We start from the raw sequence: 17,912 nt of genomic DNA, 5'->3' as shown, positions 1-17,912 counted from the left end.
AGCTTCCAGGGTGTTGTAACACTTGGCTCCCTTTTGCCTCATTCCCAAAAACCAGAAATCCAGTGTTCTAGTACCGTCAGCCCGAAGCCACCAGCATAGAGTGGAAGTCGTGGATTTTTTGCAGATGATTTGGTTTCAGGGGTGAGGATCCTGCCAGCAAGGGATGGATGGATTGGAAGGAAAGCCACTAAATACAGTAGAATAACTGGGTAGGGTGACATGAGTACATGGTTCTCTTTACGCTTTTATGATCCAATAGGAGTGAGCCCATTCAGACAGCCTTCAGAGACGACAGGAGGGGGCTCTGACTTGTAATCTTGCTGTGAACAATGTGCAATACAAAGAGCACTATAAAAATGTCTCCAGGCATCGATGTTCATTTTTTTTCCCCCACCCTCTGATTTTTTCCATTCTTATTTTTAGACAATTTATAGTTAACTCTGCAGGAGCAAAAATCAGTTTAATGGTTTCCAAGAAATTGTATAAGAATCGGCCCTTTTAAAGGCTGCTGTCCCTGGGGATGAGCTCCCAGGGGCTTCGGGGAAGGTCTGTCAGTCACACCTGTGGCCTTACATGCTTATTTCCAGCAGTTCAAAATGAGTACGTGTGGTGTATTTTCGCACGATTAAAAGAAAGTCTCAAACTCATGCTTCGATACTGACGTTTTACCCTCCATAAGCCGAAAGCTTGGCCTTTTCAACCCACGTTTGTTATTTTTGGAGGGGGGGGGTGTTTTGCTCAAAATCGTGACAATAAAACAAATAGGAAGGGCGTCACCATGGCTCCGAAGTGGAGCTCAGAACTTGAGAAATGCTCACATAAGAGGCAAACTGATCTCTTCTGGTTTAGAAGCCTGTTGCGTGTGTTCTTCTGCTGGTGTTTTTAGAAAGCTACCGTTTGCCCAAATTCCTGTCACCGCTATACAAACGGCTGCTTAAAGCAGCGAATGGAACAAAAAAAGGTTTTGATTCAGTCATCCTTTTGGTGCAGGGAGCATCCAGCCTGTCGTCATTCCTCCACAGTTTGCAAATTTTATACATGGGTCAGTTTCCCAGGGGAATGTCTGCTAAGTGATGGTGCTGAATCAGACTGCTGGCTGCTAATCAAAAATGTGATTCTATTAAATACATGTTACTAAAACAAGGTGAAGAGCTTTGGCTGCTGGGACGTTCTTGGAGGCAGAGGATGAAAAGTGCTTGGGTTAGGCCAGTAATGTAAATAGTCAAAGTGACGTGATTCTGAAGAGACCTCAGGGTCTTTGTTTGTTTAAGAGAAGTTTGTCATAATATTGACTATTTAGCAACCTGAGGCATTAGGAAAAAATTGTTCTGCCCACTGGATCCCTTGGCTCACTTTGTTTACTTGCCCTTGCTAATTAGAGGTTTGTTGGGAAAACTGTAATTGAGTCCTTGAATCTTGCTTGCGTGCTTGGTGTTCCCCCTCTCAGACACAGTTCTAAGCAGAAAAGGGCAAAAACCTCCTGTCCCTTTGAGTCTCCTTAGGATCTCTCTAACTTCAGCTCCTTCAAGGTATAATCAGAGCCTTAGGTGGGCCACCTTTTAACACAGGAAGTGACTCTGGGACCATCTCCTGTCACATGAGCATGGCCCACCTGATAGGAGACTGCTGAAGCTGGGTAGCTCTCTAGCCATCCTCTTGCTGCACAGGAATGAATTAAACAGACCTTGTCCCTCCCTCCAGGAGAAGGTCAGCATAATTATCCCTATTTTACAGCAAACTGAGGCCCAGAGAGGGGAAGTGTCTGAGCCACGTTCGTACAGTGAGTCGTTGGGCAGAGCTTGGAATAGAACCCAGGAGTCCTGACTCCCACTCCTCTCCCAGAGCTGGTGATAGCAGGGGTAGGCTGAACGTCAGGAACCCTGAGGTCTAACTCTTTTGTGAGCTAATAGAGGGAAGCGTGGGCTAGTGGTGAGAGTAGGGGACTGGGACCCAGGACTCCCGGGTTCTAAAGGAATGTTTCTAAGCAGGCAGTACCCTTTCCCCAGAGGCTTGCAAGGCATTGACTGTGTCTCTGCAGCCACACATGGAGACCCCCTGCTGAGCCTGCGGGTCCTGGAAGTGGGGGCTCCCGCCCATGCTCTCTAGGGTGTCTGTGGTGGGGAGTCCTGGGCAGGGCAGTCAGGTGGGGTAACAGGGAGCCTGCTTGTTGAATTGCAGAGTAACTGTCTGTGATTTTTATCAAAACACTGTTCCCTTGACAATGGCTGCTGTCAGCCTTGTACTTGCAAGGAGCCAGCAGCTGTGTGGTCCCCCTCAGTACTGGGGCCAGAGCTGGGGAAAGTGAGAGCAATACAAACAGCCCAGTTTATCAGACCCTGCTGGGGCTGGGTGAGGTTCTGCCCACTCTTTGATGGAAGGGCACAAAAAAGCAGGAGGAGCCCGGTGGGTGTTACCAGAGCACAGCGGGGGCAATGCAGGAGGCTGTTCTCTGCCTGCTGGCCTTAAGACTTCCCTCTGAACAGTCCCCTTTCCTTGTGCAGCTCTAGGGATAGGTGGCCCCCTCTTCTTTTAGCCCCGTCCCCCTGGTTAGAAGGACAGTTTGTCTGATTCCCACCCAAAGTCCCTGGGACTGGAGGTTTGAACCCTAAGATGGGTCAAATCTTTGCAGGAGATAGATTAAGTCCCCTGCGGTTATTGGCCTTACGTCTGTCCGAGGAGACCTTATAAACAAATGGAGGGTCTGTCTGCTCTGTGCCCCAAGATTCCAGATCACCGTCCTTTGGCTGTGGGACTGGGGTGTATCCGGGGTCCTGGTGGAAAAGCACAGAGTGGAGCCTGGCTTTATGTGAGAGGGACGATTGTGTGGGTGCATTGAGGCTGAAAGGAGTGTGGGGGAGAGTCAGGGCTGACAGTCACCAGGGTACAATTTACTGTTGCACGTTCAGTTTGTCCCAGAAGGGTTTGCTGCAGGCGTGTTTTTATAAACCTCAAAAGAAATAGGTGCCCTGGATTGTTTCCTCTGATGCTTAAAGGCCAGTGACACCCTAATCTTCTCAGCATTACCCGAGGGCCAGGAACGTGCAGTGTCGTTTGTATGGCTCTCTGGCTTGGCAGCTTCTGCAGCCTCTGGGGTTGGGGGCGCACGTCCTGGATGCCCACTGGTGGGTTGGTGAGACAGGCAGCTGTGCTGCTTGTTGAGCCTCTCGTGTATGGAAGTGATCTCTGGGCCCTACCACGACTGCCCCAAGCCTCGGGAAGCCCCAGCAGCTATCCCACCTGGCCCGGGGGGCAGCTCCTGTCTCCTCCTCCAGATGGAAGCTGTTCAGGGAGGGGGAAAGGGTTAAAACCTTAACGTTCTTCCCTCCTTTCTGTGCTAAATTACCTTAAACTTTCTGCAAGTGGCGACTGCTTAGCCAGATGTGTTGACATGGTAACAGGCAGCTCCAGGGAAACGCTCATCAAGTCAGGAGCCAGAGGCTGCAGTGCAATCATGACAAGGCACCTTGAGCAGGCAGAGAGGCTGCCGCTGCCCTGTACCCTAGCCTAGATCACATTGGGGCAGGGCTTTGATTAGCGAGAATAATTCATACATCTCTCTAATGACCTCTAACGCAGCTGCAGTGACGTGCATGGCGCAGATGGAGCCGGGCCCTTAATTTGCTGCATTAATAATGTCGTCCTGTTCCTGCCTCAAGGAAATATTCCCAAGGAGCAGGGCTAAAGTCACATTCCCTGATTGGTCCCTTTGGAGTGAAGAGGGCAAGGCCCTGGCTTAATAGCCAATGTATCACATCAATGTGCAATGACCATGAAGCCAAATGCTGTGGGTGTTTGAGACTTTGGTCCAGGCAGTGAGGATGGATCTGCATGAATACTCCAGCCTTATTCCAAAGAGTCAGGGAAGGTCCTGGGGGCATGCAGGGACCAGCCCACTAATACAATGGAGCTGTAGGCTTGAACAGCAGCATGGTCTAGTGGATAGGGCACTGGGAGCCCCTCAATTCTATTCCCACCTCTTAAGCAAGTCATGTCCCCTCTCTCTGCCTCTGTTTATCCTCCCACTCTGTTTTGTCCATCTAAACTTGAAGATCTGTAGGGCAGGGACTGTCTCCCAGGTAATACATACAGTAATAATAAGCCCTGAGCCTTGGCAGAGGGATGCATGACATGTTTCCTCCCCAGACTCTGCAACTTTGTTTTTGAAATAGCTAAGGTGGCAAAATTCTCCAGTTTAAAGAGTCCTGTGGCACCTTATAGACTGACAGACGTATTGGAGCATAAGCTTTGGTGGGATGCATGAACATGGGATGCCTCTTTTACTGCAGCTGTGGCCATGTCAGTTCAGTCCTCTGGAAGAGTTGCTGTGGGCAATGGGATTTGAGTTCTAGAGTGCCTGGCTCCTAGGCCCCTGCTCAGTCCTTTGGACCATACCCCTACAGTACCCTATAGCCCCTGGGATCCCTATTACAGACAAATACTGGGTCTATCAGTGCCATGCCCTAAGGAATCCAGGAAAGGATTTGTGCTGTGCCAGCCTCACAACTCTGTCTGTTCAGCACCACTTACTTCATGGCATACAGCCCATCGTTCCACCTAACACAGCAGTGGGAAAATAAGATTGGTCAGGCAGACACAGCCAGTCACCGGGACAAGAACAGGCTGTCCTGGAACCAAGAAAGCAGCTGCTCAATTAGCCCTGCCAAGGATGAATCATCTCTCTCTGCTGCAGGGTTCGGATACTGCTCGGTCGTTTTGCTCTATGGGCAGCGGCACCCTGGGGTGCATGGTGGGTGGGGTATGGCTGCTGTTTTTCCCATGCTGCCCTAGGCCACCCTTCTCCCCACCCTCAGTTGCAGAGAAAGCCACACCATTTTATTGGAGTTTTGCCATTTCCAAAGCATATTTTCCATATAAGCAGGCACCTGGGCTTCCCCGAAGTCTTTGCTGCAAGATGTGTTCAGCTGGGCGCCGTTGAAAGGGTAATACAGGCTCAGGTGGTTTTAATGTACGGTATTATTTACCCTATTGACGTCAATGGTAGCCCATTCTTAGCTTTCCTTCTCCGTGGCAGCCTCTAGGATACAAGCAGCGAAACACTTACTAGCTACCTAAATGGGACTAACCTTTTCAGAGCTCAGCATATAATTCTCAGAGAGGTAAATGTCCATTTTTGATTATTTTGGGAACAAACCTCCCATTAGTCTTTCACAATGTGCCTCATTTTGCTCCTTCTCCACAAACCAACACCACATGGATTCTTATCACAATGTGCCTCATTTTGCTCCTTCTCCACAAACCAACACCACATGGATTCTTATCAAAACACTGTCATTTTTATTTGCCATTAAATCAATTCAACAGGGACTGTTAACATAAAACCATATTATGACACTTTCTTTACACAAAATTAACCACCATATTTAAATATCTTTCTACCAAAACAATTTAATGGGGTAAATAAGAAATCTTTGTAACACTGACTGACAGCAATGCAGGAGACACATTCTTCACGTTAGGGGTAGTGTATTGACTCGTCTTGCTCAAGACGCACAGAAAACGCAAGAATTGGGAGACACCCACATTTCAAAATAAAGATAAGATCTGCTACAGGAATTGCTGGCTTTCCTGAATAGTTTTCCACAGAGCAAACTCCTCCCAGAACTAAGGAAACTGTACCCTATATGGGGCAATTGCAGACAAGGCTCCAATTGGGCCTGCTGGACAGCCTTCCATGTTCTTTGAGGGCAGGGAGGGGGGTGTCCAGCTCTAGCTGTTTTGCTTAGAAAAAAGCCTTTGAAGATGTGAACCGAGCGTTTCCAGGCAGACTGAAGCAATAGCTCTCAGGAGGGAGGGCTGCCCTGCTCATCTTGGTAGCGTTAACGCTGAAGGTGTCGCCGTTGTCAACTCTTGCTGCTTGCCAAAGCCTGGGAGCACGGCAGAGCGAGGCCCACGTTGTGCAGATCTGCACAATGGCCTGTGAGTGGCCCCCTCGTGTTGGTGCAGTGAGTGTGTGGTGCATGGGCAGTACTGCCAGGTTTCTCTCTTCGCGCTCTGACCTTTGGGAACAGAAGGCCCGAGGGGAGGAGCAGAGCCAATCCCACAGAGTCCAATGGACATCCCCCCTTCAGCCAGCTGCAGCATGCTCTTGGGGGTGGGTGCCAAAACTGCTGTCTGCCAGGCACCAGTTGTTGCTACTTCTCCCTTTGCTGGATGCCATCTGCAACCATCACTGCTTTGGTTACACTTGGTTCATGTTTTTCTGCACAACCATGAGGGCTAGAAACACAGGTATATTTAAGGAGAGTTTGGATTCTGTCATTTCATGACAGGGAGGAGCCCCGGGCACGAGCCTATGCCTTAATCCTGCCCTGCCCAAGGACGTATCTGAACACCTTTGAGTGGGAGCGAAGCCTGATGAACCTGGCAGGGCATGCATGATCATATTCTGCCCCTCTGCATAGTCTACTGAGTGGTATGTCTAAAAGCAGAGCTTGGGCAAGTATCACTACTCTGTCTCCCCACCAGCTTGAGCCCTGACTGTAGCCAGAACAGGTACAGGTGAACCGTCTTCCCCTCTCCCTGTGCCCTGAGATTTGGGGGTTCACCAGCTTGTCTGCTCTTTCTTTTACAAATGGCCCTACATAAAGTACATGGAGGCACTCCGCAGAACCATGCAGTTCTAATTTCATCCAGCAGCACCACTATAACAGCTGAGGGGCAAAGAGGATACGGATTAAAGTTTTTGGAACACTCTTGTGCCACCTTGTTCATCTGGGGTTTTGGCTTGAAGGTGTTGGTGTTCTTTGACTGAAACATGATGGAAGGGCGGCACACTGCCTCGGTTTGGGCTAACGTGCTCAGCAAGGACTGAAGTTACTATTGAATAGCAGCTGCTGGAGCATCACAGTTTTAGCTTTCCTCTGCAGCCCAAGCCTGTGCTATGCCATGTGACTCTGATCTGCGAAGCACTCAGCTTCCCCTGGGCACACAGAGGGACAGGCTTTGCCAGAAAGTTTTTGCAAAGCTGTAACTGAGTGGGTTTTTATTTCCCCCTTTGCAAAAATGCAAGGAGTTTGCCCTTTGGGGCTGTTTAAGTCACTAGTTAATCTCTGAGGGCTCTTTGCCTTGTGACTTTCCCACTGGTGAGTCATTCAGTTCTGTCTTCCCCATGACTTCCTTTCTACTCACACCCCAACCACGACCACCTGTCTGTTCCCTTCCCTCCCCCCACTTCGCTGTATTCCTGATAAGCTTGGAAAAACACTTCCCCCAGAGCCTTTATCTTGAATAGCTTCAGGATTCAAATGCCTTGGGAACTGTCTAGTCACAGGGACAATTGGTGGTTTTGAGGAGGTGAAGAGCAGGGACTGAATGGAGGCTGAGAGTCAGTTTGACTTTGGGTTTTTTTAATCTAGTTTGACCAACTACTTGGTCTCACCCTATCAGCAAAAATGACACGCTCCCCTCTGCAGCCCGTGCACACAGGGTGGTGATAGTCATGTGTTAAACTGCATGGTTTGTGCACCTGCACCAGCAGCATGCTGCTCAGTTAGCCACGGGCTAGGGGCTTAATGAAAAAGCAAGTGCCACAGGCCTGAGGCCCAGGATGGGAACTACTTTGCTCTACAGCAGTGACAGGTTTAAAGTCTACGCCCTGACCTAAAGCCAGCACTTTATACCACTGAAAGGGGAGAGCTTGGCCTGCTATCTAATGGGGCTCACAGCCCTTGCGTCTAGCCCTGGAAGGCTCTGAGACTGATGTAAAAGTTGTCTGGAAAAGCTACAGTAGGCTATTTGTTGAAGTGTTGTTGTGACTTAGTTATCATGATGCAAATCAGAGGCCCAAGGCACCTGCTCTAGAGGTGGAGAGAGGAGCTCTTCCTGTATGGTATATTGGCACACATGATGGCCTGGGGTGGCAGAAAGGTCTTGATGGTTTTGAGGTAGTCTCACATGACTTAGTCACTCTTGCTGCCTTCATCCCAGCTTCATTAAGCCTTCATACACCACCTCATGCAGGGCATACTGTGTATAGCTGTGAATGTAAGAGGGCCAGGGGAATGGGGCTTCAGAATGTAGCCACCCCCGCCACACACCAGTGAGCCAGGTGGTGAAAGCATCACCCACGTTTTTTTAGGATGAATATTTACAAACTAGGTACTGTGAAAAGTAAATGTGAGAATGTCTGTGGTAAAGTATGTCTTGTCGAAGGAACTAGGCTGTCCATAAAACTGTTCATTTTCCTGTAGCCCGATTTGCTCTGAGCTCTTTGCTATTGTTGCCTGAGTGGAAGTGTTAGCCAAACGGCACCTCCCATCCTGCATTTAACCAGATTTTGGTGCTTTCGCATTGGGTGAGGTGTTGGGTGTGAAAGACACTGAAGCATGAACTGGTTTTGGGGATGCAGCTGTCAGGTCTGTACTGCCAGGGTATCAAGGGCTACATTGTGTGGGGTAAATATTTACCAAAAACCAGGCATCGCTCCTGTCACTGTTCTAAACGCTGCCTTGTAATTTCTATCAGTAGGAATGCAACAAGGTTATCTGGCAGCTAGATATAGTGATTATAAACCCAAACTGCTAACTTCACATTCCAGGGTGCACCCATGCTTGCTGTGGAACTCACTCACAGTTCTTTGTGATCACACCACAAGCAAGAGAATCAGGGCCCTGTTACACCTGTGCACCAGCCCATGCCCTAACACAGGTGCAGCGATTCAGCCCTTAGAGGAGCAGTCCGTTCTGAGCGTGGCAGGGTGGAGGGGCTTTTCCAGTTTAGTTTGTGCTCTCCTAGTAATTCTTCCTCAATGTACCTAGGACTTTTACAAACCTTAGATAGATTTAACCCTGTTGGGGCTATTAAAGAGGCTCTTACAAAGTATGATAAGAGAATCTCTGTGGTTGTTGGAGAATTAGAGGCAGATAAAATATATCTTAGCCCAGTAGGTCTCAACCTTTTCTCGGCTATGACCCTCCTCCTAGCCAGCTGGAATCCGGGATAGACTTTTGTTCCATTTAGGACTATAGGAAGGCAGGTTAGTCACAGCTCCCTAGTTGAGAACCCAAGGTTAGAGCCCAGCACAGATATAAAACTTGTATCTACAGCTGATTGGCAAACATGGTCCATAGATATCTGCAACCTGTGGTGTCTGTATATTTTCCCCTACTTTAGACTCTTTTTCTATGTATAGCCATTCCTCTGAGTCTTTTACTTTCTATAGAGCTTTCCCTGTTTGAGTATCCAAATTTCCTCTTATAATGGAAGTGGGTTGCCATGAGTCATTTTTATAGGCCCTGCCCCTATCAGGGCGGACACATGGGCCTGCCAGGTGCATCCTATAAAAGCAGCAACATATGACCTCCCTCAGGCCTAAGGAGTTGATTGTAGCCACGCTGGGGAAAAGCTTCTCTTGAGGTTAACCCAAGGGTAAGGTCAGGTTTTAAGAAAAACTCCCTAGATATAGTATACTAAGTTCTCCTGTCACACACAAGATTAGAGCAAAAGGTTCAGGGAAAGTACCTGGGAGGATCCAAACAAAACTCCATATTTATTTCTCAGTGTCTTTCCTTTGCTTTTAGAAAGAAAAAGAATGGCTGTCCCAGCCCCAGTATCCAACTTCAGGTAAATTAAACTTATTTTGTGAGAAGGAAGAACAATGAGAGCATGGATTTAAATTTAATACACAACTTTAGATGGAACTGCTGGATGCTGCTTCTGGTTCTGCAGACAGAGCCCAGAAATTGTATCTGACTGGCTCCTTTTGCCATTAGCCCTTAACTTGTGGATTTTGGTTGTATTTCCTCTTAATGACTGTAAGTGACTATGGTGCTGGTGAAAGGTGTGGGATGAATACCCCTACAGGGTGCAGTTCTCTGCTCAACCCCCAGAACAGGTACAGTCAGGGCACCTGAAACTCCCTCCTACAAGGGAGGGAAATTGTCCTTTGCACCCTAACTCTTCCAAATGGGATTGAGAAATGCAGACTCACTGTAATTCCCCAAATAACTACTAGCAACTGTGGGTTACAACTGAGCTAGTCTGGATTTGACAAGTCTATGCATGCTTTTGTACTGATTTAACTATATTTGTTTAGAACAGTTAAATCCGCAGCCTCTGTTATCCTGATAAGGGTGTTATTTGTATAATTTACTCCTAAAATGCAGCTCATTTCCATAGCTGTATAACCATCTTTTATACAATTTAATCTCATCCTTGCTAGAAGAATGCATGGATTTAACTATGTTTCTAAATCTATATAGGTAGTAGGTACAGCCTCCCAGAGCCCATTCTTAATCACCCTAAACACTACCTATAATAAATGTTGAGTAGAGCTAGGCAGAATTTTCCAACCAGAAAGCTTTCCTGTAAAAGAAGTGGGGGTGAGAGGAGTTTAAGTTTTTCCACAAGAAAAAGTCATTTGATTAATTTTTTGCAATTAAAGTTGTTATAACTTTGGAGCTTTAGTTCTTCCACTCTCCCCTCCTCTTGTGACCAAATGCAAAAGAATGAATGGAGTTGAATGAGAAAAGTCAAAGCAGAGGGGGAAATAAACCAATGTTCTTAACTTTGGAAGATTGGCAAAGCTAAAGGCTTTCATTTTTCCTTTTGCCACTTCCAATCTGTAGATTCTTCTGAAGTTGAGGAGATTTTAAAGAGTGAAGAAATGAAAATATGCCCCTGGACACTACTCTTTTAATTGCGTTCAGTGGAGAAAGGGGGGAAAACAAGTATGAAATCCTGAAAAGTTCACTATTTTGCAAAACAAGTATTGTTCTATGGTTCTGCAACACAGAAATAACGTATTATTTTGGTGTGAAATTGTTTTTCCTTCTCAAGCCACTTTAACGTTGAATCCTTTTCCTGGTCAAAACCAAATGACTCCTCTTTTACAATGGGTGTGAGAGGGGAATGGTTCAGCAGGTGACCTGAGACAGTTGGATTCTATCAGTGTTAATAGCAAACAACTATGGCCACACCCAATCTCTTCTTGTGCTCAACACTGTGTAAGAAAGAGGTTTTTTTAAGCAGGGAAGTATAAGAACTAGCATTATGTAACCTACACTAAAACTGCTGCTTTCAAGTCATATGGATTTGTTGGTCAGTGTTCCCTGAATTGCTTAGGACTTAACTGTGAATAAGGAAAGTGATTCTTCAAAACCAGTTTCTTATAAAAGCATAGGTATCTGTGTAGTCGGTCGGTGATCTAGAGGCGTTATGCAAACATTGCCTCTGCTGTGAATGGGTGATATCGAGAGCAGGGCTGTGCTAAATGGGTTGCATGTAATAGAGAAATGGACCTATGGTGTGAGGCTGTTAATACATTTTCTTCCTTCACATTTGTCTTCTGAGATTTTTTTCAAGGTGGTACAAAACAACTGTTCAATTATATGAAATAGACAGTCCAGAGAACCTGGTAATAGGAACATGCTTATTTTTCATTATTTGTATCTTGGTGTCTCAGCTGCAGCCTGCTATTAGAATAACTGAAAGGTAATGCTACCATGGAGCTTGCTAAGCTTACGGTGTAGAACAATTTTCAATTCCATTTTAGTTCACTAAAGATTTAAAAATGAAATGTACATACTCTTTATTTTGTATTAATACACTGTAATTGCTTTACAGAGTCCAGTATACCAGTTGCATGTAATTACTACAGATGAACTTGCCCAACTGGAGCTCACAAAACTAGTGCATTTATCCCAAAGCAAAGACTAAACCCTCTAACTCTTTAAAAAAATACATTAAAGAACGTACCACACACATATTGCACTTTTCTCCATATGAAATGTTTACCCCATATACATCTCACCAAAGTCTCTTCAGAGGAGCCTGTAATACAAGATACGAAAGGTAATACTGAACTATACAGTAGTATACACAATCCTCTAACGTGAGACACAACAGACTTGAACAAAAGTAACCACTTCAAAGTAGCATGAAGACGAGTGGTGCCCAGGAAATAGTCTAGTGTGGCATTAGCAATTTTTTATTCTGAAGAAAATGACATGAAATGTTAAACAGGCTGTTAGTTGAGGGAGATCATCTAAGCTACTTCATGTTCATAACATTCAAAACTCTGTAGCTCCCTAGATACCTGCATTCCAAAACTCAGCAGCTTAAACTAGTTGGGACCCTCTGGTAAAGAAATTACTAAAATGAGTCGAGAGAGAGAGAGCGCGCGCACACGCGGAATTATTGTTGTGGTTTGATCTCTTGTGCCCCTGGATCCTGATCCATGTCGTCCTACTATGTATGGGGTTGTAGGGTTTGTTGTGGAAATAGTTAAGAAAAGGGGCAGGCCATCTTTTGTAACCCAACTCCCTGTGCAGAACTGGGCCTCTGAATTTGTTGTTCATACTATGGAGACATTTCCATATCCATAGTTTTCTTCTACCTCACGCAGCTCTCTGGGTATTCAGCTTGGCCTCATGTTTGCTTAATATTTCAGGGGGCCTCTTGCTGCATGTGGTCACCTGCTCTGGTGAGATGCTTAGACTCCACTGGGCTGGCCCTTTGTTCCCCTGCAGTGTCGTTGCCAGTTGCTTGTTCTCTACAGGTCACTTAAGACCTAGGGGCTGTTCTTTGAAGATTTTTAATAAAGTTTGTATCGCTGTTTACCCCTTCTTTAGCTTACATGGGATTTCAAATTGCCCACCAGCAATGGCTTTGGAATCACTATGTAGTCAATACCAAGCCTTTATTGAACAAATCTGACTGTACTATAAGTGGATGAGTGACCCATATTACACAAAGTGCTGTATAAACACCACAGGTCCGTCAGATTTTAGCATACTAGGAAATAAGGCAATTGCTGGCAGCAGTGCTGAACTTTTTCCTGTTTAAAGCTGATTAATAAACAGTCACTAGATTTTTTTTACCTTTGCCATGTAAATACTGTATTATTGCTCTGTGTGCTGGCTGCTTATTCTCTGAAGGGGAAAAAATGGTGCTGCAGTCTGATCTTTGATAACTCTGTTTGACATGAAATTAGTTGGTCAGAAAATCTGATTATAAGTTGACTGGGCTTTTCTCAATGTATCAAGAATTCTCTTCTGCTACCACCAATTCAGTTCAATGCTTTGGTGCTTTATACAGTGACTGGAGAACTTGCCCGTGGGTCAGTGTAAAGTGACATACCAGATTTGGTGGGTTTGGGAACTTGCAACAAGACTGGTTTGAGAGCAAAGTCTCAGGCGCAAGGTTGGCGATTGTGTAGTGATGCAGCTATTAGCATATTTAGCCTCTTTCCTCACTTTGAACTTAATGAAAAGGGAAACCTTCCAGACAACTAAAGGTGTTTTTCATAAGCAGTATCTGCTTCTCTGCTGTTCTTTGTGCTTTAAAGAACCTGCATTGTGCTTAGTGTGTTCATCTGCTCACAAAGGGCTAAACTCTCCAACTGTGGGGTACTAGGTTCTCCTTTAATATTGTCTCACAGTATTTCAAACACTGGAGACAACCCAAATTACAGTGATTACCCATGTCCCTTCTATGGATCCAAAGCGCAGCTGCTGTCTGGCATTTTGTGAACTGCAAGGGTTTGGAGACTCAAGTGCTTGCTCAAAGTGAGTATCTGTTGAAACGGTTAATATAGCAACAGTTCTTGACTTTAAATATTGCTGTAATACTTTTAACATTTCACATATAGACGAGCAATCAAAACCCTAAGGAAGTTGTATTGTATTCCACATGGTGGAACACATGCTCTGAAGTGACTTTGGCTTTAGCATGGATATAAATGGGGTATTGTCTACTTTCTTCAGGAAAAAAAGCATATAATCTGATAAAGAACCCAAAAAGGCACAGCACTATCACTTCACATGGGGGTTTTTAAGCTCATTTTGTTTTGTCCTTAAGTTCTATAACCTAAATTGTCCAAATATACAAAAAGCTTAATAAACCACCAGCAACGCATACTGTAAATTCAAAATAGTTATTTTTAAAAAGCGACCGAGGACAGATGTATCCTCTCTCATGACCAGAGCTGCTCCACGGCAGAGGCCTCCACAAGAGGCTGTCTGCAAAAAGGGTTGATTTCTAATGCTACCCTGGCTGACCTTTTTGACAATGTCATTTCCTGCAGTTGTAGACCTCCTCTTGGTACTTTCACATCTCTGTTAACTGATCCTTTACCCCATTCAGAGGCCTCTAAAAACACTGCAGTGCCTGATGTCAGACTTAGCTATCTTTTGACTACGTCAGTGTATCATTTTGTCAAAGTTCCAGAAACTTCCCATGATGGGCAATTAGAAGTTTTTTGTCAAGTTTGGGTTAACGCTGTTGCTAGCAGGAGGACGTGGAGTCTGCTGGAGAAACACCTGGCGTCCCCTGAGACCTACTGTGGACTAATTCAACATCAGTAGCTTAGAACCAACATTTCAATGCCAAAGTGCAACTTTCGTTTAAATCCACCATGCACTAAAGTTTCAAGAGTCCTTGATTTGCCTTCAGGTTACCCAAGTCTGAGTTCCAATGAAAAATATATTGCTTTTATTGCCAAGTAGTACAATGCGTCACTCATTCATTCATTCTCCTTTCTTTTGCAGATCTTTATCAGGTTTCATCTGATACTGGATGGATGCTTGCAGAGTATCCAGTTTTTGGAAGGGCCCCTTTTCTTCCTCTTAAAACTACATCTGTAATCTCCTTCTCTGCAAACTGGTTCTTTGTTTGACCAAATTGCACTATCCATCTCAAGCCCCTGCCACTGGGTTTGTGGCACAGTACTGACAGGATGAACCAATGGCGATGTAGCTTTTAGCCATCCCCTGCTAATACCAGTCAGGTGACTTTTACATCCCCCAGTAGGTCAAGGGTCGGAAAAAAGCCATGAATTTTAGGGTTGGAACAAAAATGAAAATTCACATGCTTTTCCTTCACTTCACCTGTCTTCCGTTCTTAAGTTAACACTGCAGGGTGGCTAATTCACCAAGACATAGCCACTATGTTGGGGGTCAACAGTCTCCATCATTTCGCAATCAAAAAGTCCTGGCAACTCTGAAAGGGTTAACGCCTCATAGTTGGACTGAGACTCATGAGATGCTGAGCTCCTCTGGTTGTCTGGTGATGCTACATTGCTTTGCTGGGCTGGGTTCATGGAATACTGGCACTGGTTTGGGTAGTCTGGCTCAGAAGAGGTGACGACTGGCAATTCACAAGTCTGATAGGAATATTGCAAGGGTGGCGGTGGTGGCTGCTGTTGTACATGAATCTGTGATGGCAACCGAGGTGAGCTGTGGATCTGTGATGGCGGCAATGACTCCAGCTGCAGTTTCTGATACTGGCTAAGGAAAGGGTCATATTGCATTTGTTCTGAGGAAGGCTCCATTACAGGGCTCAAGGGCTGTGCCAGGCTGAACTGTGGTGGTGGCTGCTGCTGCTCCTCCTGGCCTGGAAGTGGCAGTTGACTTGACCTTGGGTAGGAGCTTTCGGCTATTTGCATCTGGTTAAAATAAGCCTGCAGCTGGGACTGCTTCTGGAGGAAGAGTCTCTTCTGATGCAGCCTGAATCAAGGACATCAACAGGAATTATTTTCAGTCTTTGAAATATTAATGCTTAGCGTGATTAGCAGACAGATCTCACTAACAGCAATAGCAGAGGAGAGTGGTGAAAAGCACATTGGGTTCCATGACCTTTGAGAGAGCCAATCCCTAAACTGCCAGTTGGGTTTCATTTACAATTGAACCTTGTTAATTGTCACTTTGCTAATCTGCACACTCAACATGTCTCTCTCTCCCTGCTTCTTAGCAAAGGTGCAATAGCAGAGACAATGCAGTAAGATCTCTCATGGCTAACATTACAGAGCATAATTCTAGTACACTATGAAATATTATCCTAAACGATTAAAACTAGACTATGCTTGGCAAATAAATAGACGTTATGCACTAAGCAATGCAATAGGAATAATTTTTTATTGAAAAAGCCCACACTTCACCCCCACAAAAATGCTAAGGGTGCTTGATCATACAAAAATTCTCATTAACAATGAACATCCCAACTTCAACCAAAAATTGTAGATGCATTTGCTTTTTTGTTTGCTACTTGCTAAATTTCAGAATTCAGCAACTGACAATGAGTCTCTCCAGTTACCAGTGCAAATTAGTGAAGTTCTACTGTATTCTACTGTATTTTGTGACCATCATCATCATCTTGGATTTTAACAAACACCCATGCTCTTCACATCTGACACAGGAAGAACTTAACACGAGGACTTTTGTTTCATAGCTACCATTGGCAAATTCCAGGGATATCACAAAAGTGGGATCTCCAGCCAACCAATTTGCAGGGCATCCAGAAATATGAAGTCCTCTCCTGCCTAGTCTCTACAGGATTCAGGAAAGGAGGTACAAGACTGTTCCCAGCTCACCTAGTTTATGTTTCCTTACACACAACCTTCTTTTCTTTTTTTTGAGACATGAAAAAGCACATGAAGTTGCTTTGGTCAGCAAGATAATGCTCTGGATGGTTGTCAGCCTTAGCCCTCAACTCTACAGCCGCTCTTGACGCTCATTCCAGATATAAAAGGGACAACAAGAAAGCAAGTGAAGATTTCATGCCCTCCATCTGTCCAGTCCCTCTACCAGTGTTTGTGGATTACAAACACATGGATTATCTGGATGTGTCTCACTACATCAATTCCCTGCCATTGCAGGGGCCTTGGACATTGGTGCACCTTCGTCCTTCCTGTTCTCTGCGTCTGGCACTCAACAGTTGAGTCTCCTGAGGGCTGTAATGCTTTTGTCTAATTCTGGCTGTAGGGCCAGACTCCTTCATCTCTGTGGCTCTTTCACAAAGAAACCAGAGCCAGTTTTTAGCTGACATACAGGCCTTTGTATACGCTCACTCTTTTTGCTTTTGTATCAGTTTTCTCTAACTGCTGTTGAACCTAGCACTTTAAATACATAGAGGAAACAGGTTACAAAAAGAAAAAAGAAGGTGGGGTAGAGGACGAAAAAGTCTCTTCTAATCTAAACTCGCTTGTTGTAATGTCTATGATTACTACAACAAAGATATTTTTAGAGAAGTGTCATTTTTAAATTGATTCTCCCGTCTGTAAGAGCCTGGCTTACAGGAATTGCTCATGTTCTTTGTGGTAAAATTATCTGGTCATGGAAAAAAGGCAGGAAATACCCAAATGACTGCAGGGATTCTGAGGCACCACATCATTCATGTTCTGAGTTACCATAAATACTGCAATACATGGTCCAAACACTTTCACTGGAAACCATGAGTACAGAAGTATAGCCACACTGCCCCCAATTCACAGACCTTCTGCACACTAAAGAAAGCTAAGGACACACTACAATTTGCTGAATCAAACTTCTATGGTCTTTTATTATCACTGCAGTAGTCAGGCAGTGGTGGCTGTTGGGACCCAGCTCCCTTTCAGTCTCTCTCCCCTCCACTGCACAGAGGAAGTGAACAGGGCTACACTGTAGGGCTGAACTCAGGAGGGAAGGAGAAGGCTGTACCCTGTGAGTATCACCCCCCTCTGCTCCTCCCTGGACAGAGCCCCAGCTGACCCTGCCAGCCCATCAGCAAAAAATTCACAGATCCCGAAAACCCAAAATTTGACAAAACCTGAATAAAATCTAGTAATTTTTCAGCAAAAATTGGTAAAAACTGATAATGAAGGGCCTTAGTACTGTGTTCGTAGAGATTTTTAGATGAGAGAGAGTTTGCCTGTCCCAAGAAAGTCTCTGTTCTCCTATTACTCCTGGGAAGAAGTTACATGCAAATCACTCAGCTACCCAGATTGTAAACCACAGGAACAGCCATACTGGGTCAGACCAAAGGTCCATCTAGCCCAGTATCCTGTCTTCCAACAGTGGCCAATGCCAGGTGCTTCTCACCTGTGTTCTTGTAACTGCTGTTCCAGGCTTCGGGGCAGTTCTTTGCAGTACAGCTGGCAGGTATTCTGGGCTTTTGACAGCAGGCTGGGTTTCTGCAAC

General features: G+C 45.3%; 2 protein-coding genes across 18 annotated transcripts in view; one reads left to right on the top strand and one right to left on the bottom strand.

The window, feature by feature from the left end:
* ALG9 (ALG9 alpha-1,2-mannosyltransferase) overlaps window positions 1–17,912 on the top strand; it is a 118,781-nt gene that overhangs the window by 86,758 nt on the left and 14,111 nt on the right. The gene's annotated exons all lie outside the window — the stretch shown is intronic.
* Window positions 11,324–17,912, bottom strand: part of SIK2 (salt inducible kinase 2) — a 115,633-nt gene continuing 109,044 nt past the window's right edge. For 15 of the 16 annotated variants that reach the window (XM_073321205.2, XM_073321207.2, XM_073321201.2 and 12 more), the window contains 2 exons: window positions 17,814–17,905; window positions 11,324–15,464 (listed from right to left, as the gene is read on the bottom strand). In XM_073321205.2, coding sequence (XP_073177306.1) covers window positions 14,882–15,464; window positions 17,814–17,905 — 675 coding nt within the window. In that variant the 3' untranslated portion in view covers window positions 11,324–14,881. The remainder of the gene's footprint in view (window positions 15,465–17,813; window positions 17,906–17,912) is intronic. The other variant, XM_073321217.2, reaches the window with a different exon arrangement.

Source organism: Lepidochelys kempii, chromosome 22 (assembly GCF_965140285.1).
Source record: "Lepidochelys kempii isolate rLepKem1 chromosome 22, rLepKem1.hap1, whole genome shotgun sequence".
Lineage (NCBI taxonomy): Eukaryota > Metazoa > Chordata > Testudines > Cheloniidae > Lepidochelys > Lepidochelys kempii.
This window is presented reverse-complemented; position numbering and strand designations above follow the sequence as displayed.